The 22,465-nt window shown below is 31.8% G+C and overlaps 2 protein-coding genes, 2 long non-coding RNA genes and 1 pseudogene across 4 annotated transcripts; 2 read left to right on the forward strand and 3 right to left on the reverse strand.

The window, feature by feature from the left end:
* Nucleotides 1-6: 6 nt before the first annotated feature.
* LOC658388 (cytochrome P450 6BR1) lies at nucleotides 7-1,685 on the forward strand. The gene is made up of 2 exons (XM_964782.4): nucleotides 7-1,150; nucleotides 1,207-1,685. The coding sequence occupies exons 1-2, from the start codon at nucleotides 85-87 to the stop codon at nucleotides 1,623-1,625; spliced, it is 1,485 nt and encodes a 494-aa protein (XP_969875.1). The 5' UTR covers nucleotides 7-84; the 3' UTR covers nucleotides 1,626-1,685.
* LOC135267029 (uncharacterized) lies at nucleotides 1,204-10,308 on the reverse strand. Its single transcript, XR_010335277.1, has 2 exons — nucleotides 10,156-10,308; nucleotides 1,204-2,225 (listed from the first exon to the last, which is right to left on the reverse strand). It is a non-coding gene; the product is annotated as an uncharacterized LOC135267029 (long non-coding RNA).
* LOC658467 (cytochrome P450 6BK10) lies at nucleotides 4,894-7,104 on the reverse strand. Its single transcript, XM_964855.4, has 2 exons — nucleotides 5,389-7,104; nucleotides 4,894-5,340 (listed from the first exon to the last, which is right to left on the reverse strand). Exons 1-2 carry the CDS (start codon nucleotides 6,716-6,718, stop codon nucleotides 5,177-5,179), a joined length of 1,494 nt encoding a protein of 497 aa, XP_969948.1. The 5' UTR covers nucleotides 6,719-7,104; the 3' UTR covers nucleotides 4,894-5,176.
* LOC135267028 (uncharacterized) lies at nucleotides 6,733-11,606 on the forward strand. The gene is made up of 2 exons (XR_010335276.1): nucleotides 6,733-6,832; nucleotides 11,419-11,606. It is a non-coding gene; the product is annotated as an uncharacterized LOC135267028 (long non-coding RNA).
* Nucleotides 11,607-15,631: 4,025 nt separating this feature from the next.
* LOC658544 (probable cytochrome P450 6a23) lies at nucleotides 15,632-22,200 on the reverse strand (annotated as a pseudogene).
* Nucleotides 22,201-22,465: the final 265 nt, after the last annotated feature.

The raw sequence follows: 22,465 nt of genomic DNA on the forward strand, positions 1-22,465 counted from the left end.
AATTTTTAACTACTTCCTAAAGCAACTAAGCCATTATGATAAGAAAAGTAGCACTGTCAGTGTAGCTTCGTCTACGAAGTGACAATGAACATCCCAAGCCCCTATTTCGAGATTTTAGGCACTGTTTTAGCCCTTCTAGTTGCAATAATTTTCTATTACCACCACGCCTTCCAGTTCTGGGCCAGAAAAAACATCCCTTTTATCCCTCCACGCTTTCCACTCGGCAACACCAATGTAGTTCTACCACGAGGATTAACAATCGGATTACTTAGCAAGACTTTTTACGACTATTTCAAGCAACGTGGCCATAAAATCGGTGGTGTTTTCCTAGTGACTGAACCAAACCTCATGATTTTGGACCCCGACTACATCAAGAATATCCTTTTGAAAGACTTTCACCATTTTGTAGATCGAGGGTTTTACTTCAATGAGAAAACTGACCCAATCAGCGCCAATTTGTTCACAATTGATGGCGATCAGTGGAGAAATCTCCGAACTAAACTCACCCCAACTTTCACCTCAAGTAAAATGAAAATCATGTTCCAAACCGTGAAAAACTGCTGCAACAACATGCTTGAAGCTATTGCAAGTAACACTGACCTGGACAAAGATTTGAAGGAGTTTCTGGGACGTTACACTGTTGATGTTGTTGGGTCTTGTGCTTTTGGTATTGAGTGTAATAGTTTCAAGCACCCAGATGCCGAATTTCGAAAAATGGGTCTTAGGGCGTTTCACTTTAGTTTTTTGAGATCAATTCGGGCTTTTTTTATTGCTTATTTGCCCAAATTGTCGCGCCAAATGGGCCTTCCAAGCAACAATAAAGACATTAGGGAGTTTTTCTACAAAGTTGTGATGGAGACAATACAGAAACGGGAGGAAACTCAAATCAAACGTAATGATTTTTTACAAATCTTGATGGATTTGAGAAAGACGGAAATTTTGAGTTTGGACGAAGTAGCAGCTCAGGTGTTTCTCTTTTTCACAGCTGGGTTTGAGACGAGTTCTAGCACTATGGCAATGTGTCTGTATGAGATTGCCAAAGAACCAGAATATCAAGAGAAGTTGAGACAAGAGATTTGCGAAATAACTAACGGCGAAATCACCTATGAAAATCTATTTGAAATGAAATATCTAGACCAGGTTTTTTCAGGTACCTTAAGCGACATTGAATCTTTTCTTTTATTATTAGTTCTTTCAAATTCACAGAAACCCTTCGAAAATATCCCCCAGGTCAAACTTTGAATCGCCGCTGTGTTAAAGACTACACCCTTCCAGGAACTAGCACAATCATTGAAAAAGGGACTCCCATCCTTATTTCTGCAATAGGAGTTCACAGGGATCCTGAGTATTATCCAGATCCTGAGAAATTTGATCCTGAGAGGTTTAGTGAAGAAAATAAAAAATTGAGACATCCGTTCGTTTATTTGCCATTTGGGGATGGACCAAGAAATTGTATTGGAATGCGATTTGGAACTATGCAGTCTAAGTTAGGGATTGCATCAGTTGTGAAAAATTTTAAAGTGTCTGTTAGTCCCATAACAAAGCGGGTTGAACTGGATCCGAACACTTTTCTCCTGAATACAATTGATAAAATTTATTTTAGAGTAGAAAAAATTGTGAAATAGGCAAAATAATTCGTTGCTTTGATGTAATGAAATGAAAATAAATCATATTTTAACAACTGATTTAATAGTTATTTAATAAACTAATTCATTTATGCAGTGTATATTCCATTTCAGTTCATAGTAGAATTTTGCAACAGCGCAAATGAATTTTTTGGAGTGAAATGGAGCACAAATTGAGAGTTTCTGGTGGGTTTTCTTAGCTCAGAACGTGTCTTTGAGATTTAGTTTAACACAAAATTCTTATCTTTTACAGAAACTTTCAATTTGTGCTTTATTTTTCGGTCCGAAAAATTCAAATGCGCTGTTGCAATTCTGCTATGAATTGAAATGGGACATACAGCAGGAGCGACCGATAGTGAGTGAATGCCTTTAATAGCAGTGATGATTAATAGCCCTAAAACAAACGAGTTACTTACAAAAAAATTTGTTGACCCCAAACTCTTATTCCGGCGAAAAAAATTGAATTTATTACCAATTCAAAACCTGTTTCATCTTTTTCATGGCACCATCTTTAACATCAATTTCAACTTTGGCAGCTTGGAAAATGCGATGACTTGTATAAACGTCCTGGTTAAAAAGGTCTAATTCTTTTGGTTTTCGCTTAAAAAAATAAAAATGAAAAAATTCCGTTTTTATTTCGCTAATTCAAAAACAAAGAATGACATCAATTTTCTTTCGGCTAATTGTTCAACAAAACAATGTACTACTTTGCCCTAATTTAACCGACCTCGTATTTCTTACCTATAATGACTGAGATCCTCATGACAGAGCTCGAAAAACTGACAACTGTATACATAATTTTTTTGAACAAAGAGTATTCGTTAGTAGGTATTCGGATTAATAGAGTCAACAAGAAAACGTTTTTTCTATATCTGATGTTAGTTAAACCATTTCTTTATCAACCCTTTTAAATACATAAAATAGCACTTTACCCGCAAGAATACATATAATGTTACAAATTCCAACGTAATAATTTAAAAATTTAAAGAGTTAACTCAATAACTTTTTTCTCTTATCCTTAAAATCCTTCTCTCAAATGATTAAACTCGAAATGTGGGATTATATATTCTCCAGATTCAAAATGCTAGTATTTACTGTGCATTTATTATTTTTACTTGGCATTTACTATTTTTACTGTACGTTTATTATTTTACTGTGCATTAATCATTTTTCTGCACATTTTTCATTCTTACTAAACGAAAATAGTACTTGTCGTTTAAATAAAATACTGTGGATAATTTGTACCAATTCTTAAATAGACCAACAAAATTTTACCCATTGCCCAGGGTAGTATCAAATGCTGGGAAAAATAGTAAAATAGTCTCTGTGTAACTGTTTTCAAAATATGTTTTTAAAGATATGTTTAAGATATTAGCACAGTTAGAGAAAAGTATGATAATCATTTGATGACAATGTATGTACTTGATTATTGCAACAATGATCATTGATATTAATCGATATTTATGAAAAAGAGCACATTTTTTTTAATACAACTAATTTAAACTCATAAGCGCCGTAAGTGGCACGAATTAAAAGGTTTCTAGCCCTACGAGGTAAAAACGTAGATATGGGACAGATCGCCTCTATTTAACCTTGGAAAGTGGTGATAAAATTTTGTTGGTCTATTTATGAATCACTTCGATAACGTAGGCATAGTATTCTCGAAATATTTACTATGTACGACTTATAAAAGTTTTAGAAGCGGTTTCATAATGGTACAATTTGTATTTGTCTAATGGAAAATACAAGGTGTGTTAAAATAATTTTTTGTAATTTGCCGCCATTTTGAATCACGCATTAAGTGTGATGTCATAGTCATTATTTGACGGAGCATTTTACGAAAATTTTTAGATTGGCAAGAAGCAAATTTGGGACGGCAGTTTTACTAATTTCACAATTTTCAGAGGGCTTTCATGCAAGATTACCTCAATTATTATTTATCATCCATACTCTTGTTTTTAGACAAAATTTGGCTAAAACAAAAATTTTAAATAAATTTTTCACTTTCAAAGTTGAGACATTACTAACCGTCAAAAAAATTACAATTTTAAAGGGGTCAAATTACAAAAAATAGTAAATACACGTACGATCGATTTAATCATCATTTCTTCTTTATTTATTATTTATTATGTATTACCCATACCAATTGACAATTCACTAGACGACAATTTTTTTAATGTTATGAGGGTTTTGGCGCACTCATCCAGAAACATAAAAACTTGGAATCCGTGTGCCAAATCAACCCTTATAGAACTTCTTTTTTAATAAACTATTTTCTAGTCGCCTGTGAAACACTTTCCAATAATAAATGACAAATTTCCAAACCTGAAGTAGGTTAACAGTACCGACAATACCCAAAAAATAATTGCGAATAGGTATATTTTTTACTTTTTACTACATTTTTAATTAAATGTTTTAAAATACAATGTGTTTTTATTTTAAATGATTCTCATCTAGTTAACTTTGAAATTCGTTTACATGTAAAAAAAATTGTGCCGCTATGCTCAACTGAATCCTCTGTCAATAAATGTCAAATCTGTCAGTTAAAAAATTCAATTAATTTCTTTTAAAAATGTAGTTAACATGCAATTAAATTGTTACACCGTGCAAGAAAACACTTTTGTTGTCGAAGCTTATTTACCAATTGGAGACTTAATAAATGGGGAATGGCAATATTCAATGCCTAAATGCCTATCATTAATTATATGAAGCGAATTTTCGAATTTTACATGAGAAATTTACAGGCGACTAGATGAGAATCATTTAAAAACACATTGTAGTAGTTTATTATTCAAGTAAAGAAAAGTTGTTCATTGTTATCTGTGGGTGATGAAAGGAATCACAAGCAGATAGGTACTGCCAACTTTTCTTTACTTGCATAATATATGTTTTCTCTTATAGGTAGGTACACTGATAAATTTTTCTTAAATATTTTCACCGATAGAATTGAAAAAAAAACAAAAGAATAAAAAAATCACCAAATGGAGATTTAATTTTTTTTAATTGCTTTACTCACTTGTGCATAAATATCTATTTTAACGGTAAAAAAACGAATGTCTTGCGCATGAAAGTAAGCACGCATTTGTTGGTCAATAGTAAAAAAAATATATTTTTTTTAGATTTGATCTTTGCAATCCTATCAAGTGCAAGCACACTTGTTACTGAAACTATATCTGGTTAATTTGATCAACAACTAAAGCAGCGTAGGCCAGTTTTTATCAGTCATCGAAATATCGTTTTCTATATTTAGCTACAAATGTTTCCAAGGTCGTTTTTATTTTTATTTATTGTCTACATTATCTGTACAAACATTTTTCACTACACATCAGTTTCAATACTTGTCAGTTTTGTCACCGGTAAGTATATTTCGAAATAAATCTAAATTATTTATAAAATTTCTCTGTATCTAGCGTCACAAAATCGCATTAGATAAACTTTTGTTTCTTCGAATACAAAAACTAACTTTTGCAAAGTTGCTGCATCACTTCGCACTCAATGTCACACTTATCACACATTTACGATAACCGAGGAATTTCTGTTTCCGGTGTATGCTACAATTTCTCAGAATCGAGCCAAATTCCACCTGCTGCACTTAAAATAAATGTGTTTGGTGCCATTTTCAGGGGGTCGAGTGTCCTTGAATTGACCGAGAACTTGTAATTTTGTATTAGAGCAACCAGCCCAACCTTAGTTTGAGTCAGCCCAAATTTTTTCCCTGCGAAAAACATAAACAATTTATTGTGAAAACTAACACACTACCCACCAATGCAAAATCTGGGTCCTTCCCCAAACGGTATATAAGAGAACTGGTGTCTCAGATTTCTATTCTGATCATTGAACCTCTCAGGGTCAAAGTTTTGGGGCTCAGGCCAAAATTCTGGGTCATGGTGTAAGGCAAGAATTGGTAAAATAACCCTTCGCCCTTTTTCGATAACTAAGTCAGTATTTGGTACTTTGTAATCCATGACACAGGTTCGGGTCACAAAGGGCAAAGGTGGGTATTTTCTTAAACTTTCTTCAATCACTTGGTCCAAGTACTTCATTTCTGAAATGGCATCATAGGTAATTTCCCCGTGGTATTTGGTCAAAATTGTCATAATCTCCTGTCTTAGTTTATCTTGGATTTGGTGATTTTTGGCCAATTCGTACAAAGTGAAAGTCATGGTCGTTGATGAAGTTTCAAACCCAGCCAAAAAGAAGATAAAACATTGAGCTATAATTTCATCCAGTGTGATCTCAGCACCATCCCTCCTCAAATCAATCAACATTTGTAAAAAATCAGGGCGGGAAAATTGATTTTGTGCCCGATATTCGATAGTGTCCTTTACGATTTTTCGGAAGAAATCTGAAACGTCACTTGAGACTTGCCGGATGCGCAAAAGTCGTCCCAAAGTGGGAAAACTGGACGCAAAAGTGAGCTTAAAAGTCCGCATCTTTGTCGAAAAAAACACTTTCTTTCCGTAGAGACGAAACGGCGAATTTTCCTCCTTGATGGTGTTACAATCTAGGCCAAAAGCACAAGAACCGATGATATCAGTTGTGAAGCGTCCTAGCAGTTCTTTGATGTCGATTTGTTCGCTCTTTTCGGTCATTGCGTCCAATAAAAGAGAAACACACTCAACTATTGTAGGAAACATCATTTTCATCTTGCTTGAGGTAAAAGTTGGCGATAATTTATTTCGGAGATTTTTCCATCTTGTGCCACCCAAGGCAAACAAATGTGCACTAATTGGGTCAATTTTCTCATTAGAGTACATTCCCCGGTCGACAAAATGGTGAAAATCGGTGTTCATTATGTGCTTCACGTAATTGACATCAATAACCAAATACACAGGGCTTGCGAAAAAATACAAACCGCAGTGTTTCCAACCTTTTCGCTTCGCTTGGTCGTAGAAGTTTTTAATATGGTAGCCGATTGAGTGCTTCTTGCGTCTGGGATTTTGCAAATTGCCGAATGGAACGCTTGGAGGGAAAAACGGAATGTTTCGGTTGGCCCAATATTGGTGTTTCCATTTTATCACACTCAACACGACCACAATTAGCGAGATTATCACCGAGCCAAGTCTTAATAAAAACGATAACAAAAGTGACATGTTTTCACTACGAATTCACTATTGATAATGTTATCGAGGGCTCCCAGACATGCGAGATTATCATTCAAAACTGGGCATTACAATTTGTTTCAAATCTCGAACGTGATCTATCAGGTATGGCTGATATTATTGTTTTAACAATTAAATGCGTCACTTGTTGACAAAAAGTGGGAGTGGAATAACAAGTATTTAAGCATTAATGGATCGTAGCATCCTGTTGGGTATTTGAAGAAAATTTTAATTAAGTTTAGGGCAACAATAAAAATTCATTCGGTGTAGTGTTGATAACTGATAAAAACTGGTCCTTGTATTGAGCGACGAGATCAGTTAATCATGTCGCGATTTTCCGTTTATTGTCCGTTTTATACTTTTCACAGAAAGCTAATTTTAGAATGTAAATAGACGATAATTACTGTCGTAAAATGCTGAAGGTGAAACTTTGTTTTGAGGTTGGTCTTTAAATACAAATTATCATCATTTTTTACTACAATATTATTTAATAATTTTTAAGTGTTAATTACTAAACGGTAGTGATACTTCTCTTATTAATACATGGTATTGATCGACCAATTTTCGATTTTTGAATGTATGACCAAAATTTTAGAACAAGAAGTTTATGGAACCAAGCGTGTTTTGTTAAAACTATTTGTCTTCAAAAAATATTTTTTGATTAAAGAGAAAGAGCTTTAAATAATGTGAGGGTGATTTTTAAATAAATCTTTGTCCCATTTTTAAGTTATGGAAAAGATTTTTGGAAATAAAAAAATTTTTTCGTCAATAATTAAATTTGTAACAGTGTGTTCGTAAAAATGTATCTACGCGTCAAAATATTTCGAACAATTATTGCAAATGTACATAAATTACCGAGAAACTAACATTAGTTTTTAAATACTATATAATCATTAGAATTCATCATTAGATTAGGCTTTAATATTTTTTACCTTGTGTGAAAACGCTGTTTACCATAGTTAATCAAGTTGAAGAGGCAAGTAATACAATTTCGAAAGGGTAATATTTAAAAGGCATTGACAACATATTTTTTACCTTTTTTATGTTTTAACTACGGATACCTAAAACTAAGGATATGAAACGACGATAGTTTCGTTAATGTCACCAGAGGCGCAATTGATCTATTACCGTCTAAGTTTTCAGAGCAATAAATTTGTAAAACTTGTTGTAATTAAATAATGGTTTGCATAAGATGAATAAGATAAAAATAGTGCAAAAATTATATCTTAAACTATATTTGAAAAATTTTCAAAGTTTTACCAATTTGCACTCTGCCCAACATTTTTCAAAACACTGCGAATACAGTTACAGATAGAAGAAAAATGTTCAGAGGAAAGTTGTAGAGAATCAAATTTCTTTTAAAAAAGGCTGCCATTTACCTATATTCAACCATTTAGGCCCCAAAGTCATTCAAATACGCTCAAGCGATGGATTTCCTTCATTTTGCCCGTGGTAAAATATTGGAAAATGAATTTATACTTAAACAGTTGAAGATAGACATATCGTGTCGCGGACTTTTTTGTAGAAAATTTAATTCTCTACAACCTCGTTTCTCTCACTTTTTTGCATCTTCAACCGTATTTGCTGCGTTTGTAAAATGAACGCAAATTGATAATTCTAAGCGATAATTTTTTGGGCAACGTCGCCTATTTATTAAAACGCAGCAAATATGATTGGAAATACAAAAAAGTGTAAGGGACGACGTTGTAGAGAATAAAATTTGCTATAAAAAAGTCTGGACACGATATGTCTATCTTCAACGGTTTGGGTATAAATTCACTTTCCCATACTTGACCACCGGCAAAATAAAGGAAATCCGTCACTTGAGCATCTTTGAACATCTTCAAAGCATCTTCAAAGCCTAAACCGATGAAGATAAAAATATGGTCTCTGACTTTTTTAAAGGAAATCTATTTCTCTACAACTTTCTTTTGAACATTTTTTTTTGTATCTTTAACCGTATTCGCAGCGTTCTGAAAAATACGAAAAAAAGCGCAAATTTTAAATTTTCAATATTATTTTTCTCATGTTTCTCATGAAAATTTTAGTTCTCAGTTTTTCTCAGTCTGTTAAGAATGTAAAGCTCAACATTTCTGCATTTTTTCCAAGTAATTACTGAACTGCTTGAATTGTAATTAATTTAAAACGATTTGACACCGAGACGGTATAACGCTCGAAGCGCCCTCAATTTACTCTGCCGTACTTTTTTTGGGTTCAGAAAATCCTGCGATTTTTTATCTCGTTTCATCTCCTAAGTTATAGTCCTTCGTAGTTTCAACCGAGGTTTTATTGGAAATTGAAAATATCGTTTGTGTTATACCAGTAGATTCTTTATAAATTTTACGTATTGTTAAAAAATCAAAGAAACTTATGATTGATTGATTATTGATTAAACAGAGTGCTCAAAACATGGCGCACCAACTCACTAGTAGGTTGTTGAGAAGCATGTGATTACGGGAAAAAACTTGAAAAAATGACTAGTCATATTTTAAAAAATATGGAGCTATAAACTTATTTTATAACTTCTTTAGTTTTTATTATTTTTTAATGTTTTTATGTTTCACACTAAGTAATCGTTCCCTAACATAATGATGAATAATTATTTTTAAATTTACTATCAGACCTTAGGAGTTTTTTGATTAAAAAAAAATAAAATCCATAAAAAAATCACGGTTTGTAGATGTGCCAACACTGGAAATTATTTCCTAGGAAACCGTTTCAAGAATAAATTTATTTTTATTGTTGATCAAGTTCTATTGAGTTCACGACTGTTAGACAACCTTGCCACATATAATTTATTTTAAATTCGTTATTTATGAATAATTTAAATAAAAAGATTTTCTTACTCTTTTTCCCTTTATATGTAAGCAATTCTCTACCACACACTGTTGAGTTGGTGCGCTGGTTTTTGAGCACCCAGTACATACATTTTTGCAAATTTTGGTTATCAAAACGAATTTTTGATTATGTACTGTAATAGTTTTTCTATTATAAGTGCGGTATACGTATAATTTTACAGAGTGAAGTTTTAATATTGAAATTCGAAACGAAGTTGAGGGTTTAAAAAAAATGGACGCTGCATTAGTATATTATGATACGAGCTAGTTTTATATAATTCGCACGCACGAATTTAAAGTGCGACAAAATGCCTTATAAATGAGATATCATATAGTATTTTTTACTTTGCACTTTTTGTACCAAAAAAATTAATTTCGAAATTTAGGGAATTTTGTGGCAGTTGACAACACTTGCGCGTTGGCAGTGAAATGAAATTAATAATTTGGACCGTCATTAGTTTATTTGTACAAATGTTTTCTGAAAGTATCCAAGACGTTTTGCAATGTATCCCTTAACAAATCCGGGCTTGTGTGACAAATACGTGGAACATGAAAATTAGCCGAAGGATAATGAGATCTCAAATTACTTACTTGCACTGGCTTTTGAAGTTATGTTTGTACAATAATCGAAAGGTGTTCGAAAGGGCCACATATCAGGGATGGTACAAAAGCCTCTAAAGGCTAGTATTTGATTAATTTGATTAAATTGTTCACTTGATGCAGGTGCCGATTAACATTGACAGTTCTCTCAGATGATTGTCAAAAAACTAAGTTGTCAATTATTCAACTAAATTATTCTGGTTTTTAGTGTAACTGTTATAGCACTCCGATGGATATTTAATACGAAACCGAAGTAGAAAAAATACCGAACGCACATATTACTTAATATACAAAGTTTTTTGATCGATGGCCAAATCTTCGATTAATTTAAACTTCCATTTTTCAACACTTGATGGATCAATGCATTTACCATTTTTACCCCAAAATGGCGCTAAATATTTTTTTGTAGAAAAAAATTTTAGGCAATGATTACAAAAAAGATAATTCTATGGTCTCTTTTGGCGCCATAAAGTTTTCGTTTTTTGTACTCATCTGTCATTTTCTTGGACCCATCGTCAATAACTGTTTCATCGACAAAAATTGTTGTGAGTTAACGGAGAGCAAGCGTCGCAACATTTGCAACATTTGCCTCTTCCAAAATTTCTTGGGGAGTATCGGAACACTCACTACCACTCATTTTGACCCGTTTTTAAATCGACGTGAAAGACGCTATTAAAGTTGACAGATGGTTTTTGGCGTATCTTGTTATCCAAGGATAACTATGTTTTTAATGGAAATAGTATTAGAAAAATTAATTATGATTAAATTATTTAATTCTGTTGTGATCATCGCTTAAAAAACGTTGTGTGCACCTCGACCTAAGGTGCTTTTTTGATCTCATCTTAACTGCAGCCTCGGCTAACGCCTCTGCCACAAACAACTGATTCGACCAAAAAGATCACCTTTACGGCCTTGATACACAAACAATTTTTTATTTATTTTTAATACCAAATAGATAAATAATTTCAGAAAAAAAATTGGGGATTTATGAAATTAATTGTAAAGATTGTGAACAAAAATATATTGGGCAGACTCGTCGATCAATCAACATTAGATTTAAAAAACATGTGGCACATTTAAAATTCAACAGATTCGAAAGATCAAGTGTTGCCCAATATATTTTTGAAAAAGACCATAGAATTGATAGCTCTAACTTAAAAATTCTTAGAGTATATATAGTAAATAATTGTAAATTTCTTGACTCTTTCGAGAGTCTTGAAATTTTTAAGAATAGAAATAGGCTTATGATTTCAGACAACGGCCTCATCCCTTTTTCTCCCCTCTACTTTTCTAGGAAAAGTGAAAGTCGGCAAAATTAGTATCCAAGGCAGAACATTGTAAGAATTAGTTTAGTTTATATTCTCACCTGAGGATGACCACTTTGTGGTTGAAACGCGTAGTGTTTGTTGCAAATAAAGGTTTGGTGTGTTGGGTTTTTTAAACTTTGTTTTATTTAGACATCATTGGATAAAATTCTTCGAAACAGTTTGAGGTCGTCTGCATATAATAAAGAAGGACATTCAACATTACTAACGATTTCATTGATAAAAATATTGAATAAAATCGGACTCAAAACAGACCCAGAAGTAGATTTGCAAATTCAGAACACTGACCACAACGTTCAACAAAAAATGTTCTTTCTTTTAAATAACTACTAAAAAACTAACAACTACTTCTCGAGGAACCAAAAGTATCTAATTTAAGACATAATATGTTATGATCAAGTCTATCTAACGCCTTTAAAAAATCAGTATGTCGACCTGATGACCATCATTTATAGAATCGGCGATAAATTGCGAAATCAATAACAAGTCGGATATGGTGGATCTACCACGAACAAATCCATGCTGATTATCAATAATAACATGTTTAACCTGAAAGTAAATTTGATCATGCAGCACCATTTCAAATACTTTAGCGAAATTGTCAGTATTAGAGATTAGTCTGTAGTTTTCAATAGCACGATTATCTTTTTTAAACAAAGGTACTATTTTAGAGACTTTCCAACGGTCAGGAAATGTATTTGTTATAATATTAAAAATAATTCCGTCTACACCACAAGTAAATTTGGGCTTAAGTTTTTTTAGGTTATCCAAAACAAGCTGCTCGGTAATACAACCTAATGAAAAATTATTAATGCTTTCAAAATTTAGTTCGGGACGTTTGAAAGCAGTAGATTGGAAAGAAGACGCAAAGAACTTGGCGAAACTGTCTGCAATTTTATCTGTTGCTACGGGTAGATCAGACAAAGTCATAGACGAAGGAATTTCAGAATTATTCTTCTTTAATTTGACGTATTTTTAGTTTTAGAATTTGCAAAGATATTATTTTCAGCAAGCGACAGAAATATTTTAAAGGATTTAATTATCTCATTTTTGATAGTTTTTCTTAATGTAATAAACTGGTTTCGCAGATGTACATTACCTGTTTTTCAATAATGTCGAAGTGCACGATGTTTTTGTTTAAGAAGCTTAATAGTTTTTTGCGAAAACTATGACGGATAAGTGATTGTTTGAGTACGAAATTTTGTAACACATTTATCTATAACAGAAGCAACCTTATTTTAAAAAGAATCACTTGCAAGGTTAACAGCTATGAATGATTTTAAAAAGAACTTTGCAAGAACAGTCTTGATTGAGCCATAAATATTGAAATATTGAAGTCTCCAACGATGAGAAGATTAGAGCTGTATTGATAATACAAAAGAGTAAGACTTTCAAATAAACGATTATATTGCTCCAAACTTGAGAATGGGAGAACGTAAACAACAAAAACATTGCACCATTGAATTCGATTAAAATATGTTAATCCTAAAATATCAACAAATGGTAAATTGAAGAATGTTTACGTGTTAAAGAAGATTTAATAGCTATTAAAACTCCATCACCTATAGATTTATTTGTTGCTTGGAAATCGCGATCTTTTTTAAATACTAAGTAATCCGAAGGCATTATTTCGGTATTGGAACACTTGAATCCAGCCAAGTTTCAGTAAAGAGAATTAGATCAAAATTAGACGACAGGACAGTAGAGTAAAGATCAGATAACTTTGACTTAATGCCTCGAACATTTTGATAGTAAACAATAACATTTTCATCAAGTGGTTTAGAGAAAGTGGTAAAGTGAGAGCCAGATAGTCAGCAAGTTGAAGCAATACATAAGGTAAGTGAATACAATATCGCCACGCTAAGCTTCTATGGATATTTTCCATAGTCAAATTAAAAAAAAAAGTTTTTTCGGGTATAATATTACTGATACAATCTACTTAAAATTTCAACCAGTTAAAAAATGTTCCTGGCATATTTGTACATTCTGTAAATATTTTTTAAAGCATTCCACATTGGCGATATTGTATTAAGGGGGTAAGTAATAACGTTGCATAATACTATTCCTACAAAACATTATTTTTATTCAAAAATTTTCAACTTTTCAATAGTAATCTTTATTGAAAAAAAAGGAAACATAAATAAAACTCTAAATAAACAAACAACTAAACATAAACAAATGTAAGAAAGAACTTGCTGTATTATTAACAAGCATACCGTTTCTAAGAGCTGCTAGAGCATGCTACATATTTTCTTCAGACTATGTTCCTCTGATACCTCAGTTGTGGTTCCTGACTTTATTCATGACGATTATGTAAAAAAATCCATGAACTTTTAGTAGCAATGCAAAATAACAATTGTTTACTTTGCAAAAAAAACACCAAATTTTAAAATTTCCACTACTAGAGGATTCTTTACTAAAAGCAATCGTTTTTTACAAAAAGCACTTACCTTCACAAATTCTTCGCTATTCGACAAATTTTCCCCGTAATATTTTACTATGGCGCCTTTCACACAACACTTTAGGCGGTAAATGTTCTGCCAAACTTAAATCTGTGGTTAGAATTCAATGATTTTTGAAATGCAGTTTTTTTATGATTGGGAAAATACCCAAAGCATCATCTGTCTTTTAGAAGCCAAAAGTTCCTAGATTTTGGCCCTTGGCATAATTGCCAAGAGCGATATTGTATTCACCTTCCTTACATCATTATCAGGACGTAGCAGTACGAGGAATATTAAAAATGTCAGATTTTAATTTAGATACAGCGGACTTATAAGCAAAGCAATTGTCATAATCCCAAGTGACATGATTAACATCTTTATCAGGATGCTGATGCGATTTAAGATGTACACAATTAGAACAGCGTCGAGATTTTTGATCCTTACAAATTGAACAATCTTTGAGCTCGTAATTTTCAGAGCAAATGGGACAGGTAAATTGTTTTTTACACTGCTTGAAGCCATGATATAAACCATTGCATTTAAAGCACCGCAAAACAGAAACAGCATCGAAATCAGTATTACTATTTAAGCCAATCAGCACACAACGTGCATCTAAAAGTTTTCTATATGACTTAATATCAACTGAAGATAAAGCTTCGATTTTTTTTTTATTTTTGACAGTCGGTCATAGTTTTTTAATTTCACAAACTGAAGCAAAAGTATTAGAATTTTAAACTCGAATGTAATTTAAAACCTCTGCTGTTTCTATGCCATAAGCAATACCCACATGGGAGAATTGGTGCAACTGTTTTAACAGAGTAACTATCAGCGAGTTTTTGACCGGCGATCCCAATGAATTCATCACTGCTAAATTTGTTGACGCAATCAATAAACAATCCACCTTGGGATATGGGTTTTACTTTATCAATTTAAATGTTGGAACAAAGCGCCTGAATAGTTTTTAAGATATCAGTCTTGGTTTGATGAAGGGGTTGCTTCAGGCTTAATAATCACCCAAGATTCTGAGGCATTTTTTAACTTTTGAGTATAACAGCTGCTTTTAATAAGCTCCGGGTTGTTTTTTACTGAATTCTGGAGAGCAGATATGTGTTTTTTGTAGGAGAGATTTCCTGATGAAGAATTTTTTTCACATATTTTTGAAAAGGATTTTCTTCCTAAGGAGTTGTAAGGTGAGAGAGGCGGTGCAGGAAAAATATCAGCACAAAGAACACAAAGCAATTTTAGATGTGGAGATCAGTGATGACTGATGAATTATAATTATAATGAGAGTGACGTTTGCAAATGTCACAGGAAATTAAAAATTCCACACTAACAGATTTGTTACAACCAAGACAGAATAGGGCATCAGCTATTTAAAAAGAAATTAAAAAAAAGACCAATAGCAAAATGAAAATTAAATAAATGATAAACAAATAGAAAAAGTGCAAAGTTGGTGTCAGTGCGATAGAATGAAGTAAAAACATAAGATAGCGCGAGCACAAGCGCGATAAGCGCACAGCACGCCGATGCGGTGGCCGCACGCCAAAATAAACCAACAGAAAGTAGGAACGAGACTGAAACTAAATTATTATTAAGGTTTTAAAATTTTACACCGGCTTCAGTATGAAGCCAAATAAAATTATAAATTCTAAATATTAAACACCTAAACAAAAATTGAAAGTTTTTTGAACAAAAGATATATTTATAATCTTTTTAATGTTTTTATTTAAATTTACATAATATCTAATAATAATAAAAGTTTAATAACAAAAAGTTAATTGCTACGAATCTTACAGATAACATGGTCGAAAAATCGAAAGGATTAAATAGACATGAAGTTGTGCATAACTGTATATATTTAACCTTTTTAACATACGTGGCTCCACACTTTTGCCCATCTCTGTTTATTTGGTGGGCACTTTATTGAATGATGCTTTCATAGCCTCCATATACCTCCATGTTTTGTGGCCACTTTGTCATATTCCTACTCGTACGTCACAGTTACATACATTTTTGCATTTAAAAAAATATTTTTTTTTATTTTAAAAGTACCGAATTCTCATTAGTACTCCCATTAGCATACCTCTTCAAAGCGGACAATTAAAGATTCTCAGTGACTGTAGTTGAGAGGTTTTACAGTAATTTATTATTATTTAACTCACATTTTCAACAATAAACAACAATAAACAGATTTCCTGTTTGAAACGGGTATTTTAAGGTTGACTTAGGTGAGAAATAAATTTTCTAATTCCATAAAAAATACCTCTGTCCCTTTCTAAATTAAATTTGAAAAAAAAACAACTTTGATATAACTCTGCTGGACTTTACTGGAACTATGATTTGAGATTTGAATTAGTACATTCGATTATTTTTGTTCTAAAAATTTAATTAAAAAATATCTGAATTATTTGTGAGAACACACTGTTTTAAATTCTTTCGGCATTTAACCAGATTTCGCCTTGAGCAGCCAAAATTAAGGAATTTACTTGAAATTTTATCGGTTCCTTGCTTTTCTTGTTAACAGTAAAAATATATTTTTTTAAGAGTGAAGTTAACCCAACTTTGGACTGCATTAACCCAAACCGCATTCCGATACAAATTCTCGGTCCTTCACCGAACGGGACGTGGGCGTAATTGTGCCTGTCATTTTTATTTTCTTCAGTAAATCTTTCAGGATCGAATTTTTCAGGATCAGGATAAATGTCCTTATCGTAGTGGATTCCAAGGACTGGGATTATGACAGTTGTGCCCTTTTCAATGATCACGTCTTCGTCAGAAATTTTATAATCTTTGACGCACTGGCGGGTCAAAAATGGGACTGGAGGATATTTTCGTAAAGTCTCTGTAAAGAAATGAATAAAAGTTATACAGGGTGATTCTTTTAGGGTATACATAGAAAGCTTTTGAACTTCTAATATAGCTAGATCCAATTCGAACATTTTGAGTTCAACTAAATTTTTTTCAAAATTACTGAATTTCCGGAACGATGATAAACTGGCGCCAACTTTGACCAAAATTTTTTATTGTATTTATGAATTCGCCATTTGAAACTGATTATAATGTACTCTAGTTGTTAGTATATATCTGTCATAATTTTTGACATATGTCAATTCTTTCATTAAAATTTTCATTTGCAGGGGTCTATTAAAATATCACAGATCTTATACCGGTTACAATAAGTAAATATTTTTTTTTGTATATGATAACCAACGGTTTGAAAGGTCTTCTTAAATTTTCAAGACTGTCAATTGTAAAATTGTAAAACTGTAAAGCTACTATGATTTTTTTGAAAATAATGATAAAAAAATTATTATAACACAGTTTTTTCAAATAAAATGATAAAATTTTTATCAACATCTTCTATATCTATCTCGTACAGTTCTTGAATAAAATCACAAAAAATGTAATTTCAGTTCATTATTTTCCGGTTAATCGAGTAAACTTTGGAAAAATACAATAAAGTTTTACTAAAAGAAATGTTCGATCTGTCATTTTCATTCAAGAAGTTCAAACATTGACGGCAAACTTTAGTTGTTATAACTTAATGAATTACGTATGTAAAGTAATAAATAATTCACAAAGTTTTAATAAACCTTAATTAAATATGATTGTTTTACTACTTATTCGATAATAAATCAGCGAAAAAAATTACAAAGTAAAACCGTTTATTGTGATTTTTTTCAAAAACTGTATATAGGTATAAGACGTGTTCATAAAAATCACTATAAATGTCGATGTTCTTTTGAACATTTTGAAAAAATCATATTAGTTATGAATTTTGACAAATGACAATTTTGAGAATTCTAGAGGGCTCTTTGAAGCTTCGGTTATCGAATTCAAAAAAAATATTCACTTATCGCAAAAAGTTCAAGAGCTGTGATAATTTAAATAAAATTTTAACAAAAAAATTAAGATGTTTCAACAACTTGTGTAAATTATAGTCAGTTCGAGAAGGTGAATTTAAAAATCCAATAAAAATATGTGGCAAATAGTTGAAATTTTAAAGTTGGCGCCAATTTCTCGTAGTTCAGGAAGTTAAGCCATTTTGAACATAATTTAGTTGAACTCAAAATGGTCGATTTGGATCGTATACAAAATTTTAAAGTTCTAGCTGTATAATTAGAAATCAAAAAGTTTCTAATGTGGGCCTTAATAAAAGAATCACCCTGTGTAATTGAGGTTGCGATATTTACCATCAACTACTTTGCCCATGTACTTCATTTCCTGTATGGCTTCATATGTGATTTTCCCGTCGTGTTTCTGTAAAACTGTATTAATTTCTTCCCTTACTTTAGCTTGAATGTGTTGATGTTTAACCATTTCGTACAAAGCAAAAGTCATTGTGGTTGAAGACGTTTCAAAACCGGCCAAAAAGAAGACAAAACTTTGAGCTGCGACTTCTTCAATCGTCAAACCACGCTCACTTTTACCCTCTTCTCCAACAAGCTTATTATTCTTCAAATCAATCAACAGTTGCATAAAATCCTTTCGCGTAAAATTGTTTTTCTCACGATAGTTAACTGTGTCTTTGACCACTTTTAGGAAGAAATCACCGATATCTTTGGGAAAAGTCCGAACTTTAAGAAATCGGGCCAGATCAGGGAAATTTGCAGCAAAAGTGCTTCGTACTACCCGGAATTTAGTTGCAGCGAAAACTTTTCGTCCGTATTGTCTAAACGGCAAATTTTCTTCTTTAAAAGAGTTGCAATCTAAACCAAAAACACAAGAATCGATAATGTCAGTAGTGAAACATGCCAAAATTTCTTTAATATCAATCGGTTGGTTTTTCTCGAACTCATCTTGCATTTTTTCTTGGAGATTTATTTCACAATCGGCCAAAGTTTAGAACATCATTTTCATTTTACCGGAGGTAAAAGTTGGGGTTAGTTTAGTGCGCAAAAAGCGCCACTTTGACCCTCCTATGGCAAAAAGATGGGCACTAACGGGATCATCATTTTCATTATGGTAGAACCCACGGTTTACAAAATGTTGAAAATCTTTCGTCATTATATTTTTCACATAATCCAAATTGACTAGGAAATAAGCAGGAGAAGTGACTGTGTAAATTCCTCCATGTCTCCACCCTCGTGTCTTCATTTCTTCGTAAATATTTTGAATAGTCACCGCAATATTTTCCTTACGATTAAAAGGACTTGTGATGTTGCCGTAAGGAATGGTGGGCTTCAAATACGGCAAGTTTTTGCGCTCCCAATACTGGAAGCTCCATTTGTAATAAGAAGTTAAAATAACTGCCAACAAAGCGATGAATACACCAAGTATGCACATCATTTTTAAGTACGAATACGAGTCTTCTTACAACCGTTCTCAATTTATATTTTTTGCTTGTGAGGAGGACTTTGACACGATCTCTATAAGCAATTAAGCAAATGAGCATAACAACATAATGACAAGTTCAGTTTTTTGCCAGTCATCGCTTTCATACGACCGCGACCCCTTGAGAAATTATGCAACTGTACTTTAATACATTTTACTTAGGCTCAGTTTCACCATCTTTAATTAAATCTAATACACAGTTAATCGTATAGTCGTTACTATGATCATAAAAATCGTCGCTGTAAATTTATTCTTCCAAAACTAAATTTAACAATCGTTGGTGAAATCGGGCCTTACATTAATAAACAATTTTGTTTTTTTTTCATTTTCTTTACGGACCTTGAACTCTCGGCTCTGGTTTTATAAAATATTTTCCATGACTGTAAGATTTTTTCGTTATCTAGCTCCAATCAGGTTAAAGTAAGTTGTTTTTGTTAATAAGTTACTAACACTAGTTTACAATTTTTTTTAACACTATATAATTTATAATGCTTTTGTTTTCTGTTTATTAACTGACCTAAATTTATGTCATTTGTCTGTCACGTCTATTTTTTATATATACAAGGAGTTAGATAACGGCTTAGCAATATTTGGTGTATGATGATTGATGAGACATAAAATTACATAATTTTTCCAGAAAGTACGTACTTTCTTCAGAAATTTTTATTAAACCACCTGTTGAGAACCACTGTGTGGCTGATGGTGGTTTATTAGGAGTTAATTTTTTCATTAAACAAAATGGAGATGGTGGCGCATGGGCGTTTTAAAAAATTTTCAAAATTGAGGCCAACATGTTCATTTACGTGGGAGGTTTAAATTCCGGTCCTGGCGAAAATATTTGTTTTGTAAAATTTAATAAATCACAAACTGAAATAGGAGAATAACGTAGTGAATTTAATTTACCTCTGCTGTTTTGTCAATAATGTTAAAATTTACGTTAATTTTTATAATTATAGTTCAGTGGTTTTCAAAATTTGGGACATATAATATACATATAATTTCAGAACGATTTTTTGAGAAAACTGCATTTTTGATTTACAATTTTGCTTAATCCATTTGTCTATCTATTTGTCCATCTACCTTTACATTTTTACTAGACCATTTTCTAACACGCTCTAAACAGGCTGTTCCGTCTAAACCCCACATTAAAAGTATTGGTAGTTCTAATAATAAAAGTCAAAAATTTATATACAACCATAATCACTTATGGTCCTGCTCAATGAAAATATTTTCAAGATGGTGACACTTTCGGTTATATTGAAAATCGCTATCAAATTTCTTATTTAAAATAGAAAGCTATATTTTTTAATGCGTTTTTGGATTACTACAGTTATTTTAGAGTAGTATTCTATACTTTCTATACTTTCCTATAACTAAATTTAGCCGTTTACGAAAAACTACCAGTTCAAAAATCGATAACTCTGCCATCTTTTAAATTTGGAAATATTTTTTAGCTCATTTGAAAGACAAAGCCTAGATCTTTCCTTTGGTGTTTTCAAATTTCAAAAAAATAATAACCAACCCTAAATGTTTAAACTTAAGTTCTCAGAACTTTAAGCACCCATAACTAAATTTTTTCAAATGAAATGTCACAAGTTTTATTGCAATAAATCGTATAGATTTTAATTCTGCACCGATCTGTATTAGCATTCCCTAATATTTAATAGTTTTCAGGTTACAACTTTTTGTTGGGATTGATAAATTCAAGTTTTTTAAACCAACATTCAATGAATTTATTTTGTTTCAACAGAACGGTCAACACAATTTTGAACAGGGTTTGTAAAGTTTGTCGTTTGTTAAATCAAAAGTATTTTTATGGCAAATTATGCAAAAATAGCTGTGGTTAGCAAAAATTTTCTACAATGTCAAAAAAACCAACACAACTTGAAAATTATCATATAGATATGGGGAATGTTAATACAGATCGATGCAGAAAAAAATTCTCTTCCCTTTAGTAAAATAAAAATTGGGACATACCATTTGAGAAAATTAAGATGGGTACTTGAAGGTGTCCAAACTTAACCTTAAAATTTTTGATTTTGTTAACGTCTTTTTTAATTTTGAACATACTGGAGAACAGATATAGGCCTTTTCTTTTAACTCTATGATATGATTTCGAAATCGCTAAAACTAAAAGACTTACCGATTTTTTAAGTGACAGATGCAAATCCAAAGATTTTCAAAAAATCTTAAATATCTGGAGAACAGTCAAACTTGGCTATAAGGTAAGCTGATATAAACGGACTTAAGATAACTCAACTAATCCAAAAACGCAGTTAAAAACATAGTTGATAGCGATTTCCCCTACAACCGAAAGTGCCGCCATCTTGAAAATATCTTCATTGAGCAGAACTCAACGGATTAAGAATGAGTATCAATTTTCAAATAAATATATTTATTTAAACTTTCAATATTTTTAATGTGGTGGTTTAGACAGAACAAACTGTATATTGACGAGAAGTTTTGAAAATTCGTTTCTGGTGTCTAGTTTAGCATTCGTTATTTTTGAGATAAACTAATAGTTAAAAATTTATTTGCTTTAAAATATCGTCAGGTGAATGTAGATTAAGCCCAAACAACTTTTTCTATGATTGTGTTTAAATTATCCTATCAAAAGCTAAGAAGCTTAAGCGATAAACATGGTGAATGTCTCCATCAAGATTTAAAGTCTTATGAAGAAAGGCATTAAGATTTTTGGGATAAAAATATGTTAATCGATTACTATGTATTAGTCTACACTAAGATAAACTAGCCCTGATAGTACAAAAGAAGAAGCATTCGTGACATTTTTGACGTTGCAAAAATTGTCAAATATTGACACTTTATAGTGAACATTAAAATAACTTAACATCCATTTTTTTCGTCTTCAGTATCAGACTTAGGCTTAATTATTCTGCCGATGCACATTAGTTTTATCTGTTGGTAAAGAACGTTGTAAACTATGAGTAGTGTAATAAAACTAAATTAACTAATAGTTATTTCGTACAAGACAAAATACAAAATAATTCAAAATATGAACTTACGGTTGAACTGTTTCCATTTTTAATTAATACAAAATTTTTATTTAAAAAAACATCTTCTCTACAATTGAATGTTATTCTTAAATTTAATTTCATTTTAAAACGACACATATTTTTTTCAAATTTATGAGTTTAAAGTAACGCAAAAAATTCATAGTTTTCTTATGACTCATTTTTTAAC

Source organism: Tribolium castaneum, chromosome 8, assembly GCF_031307605.1.
Source record: "Tribolium castaneum strain GA2 chromosome 8, icTriCast1.1, whole genome shotgun sequence".
NCBI lineage: Eukaryota > Metazoa > Arthropoda > Insecta > Coleoptera > Tenebrionidae > Tribolium > Tribolium castaneum.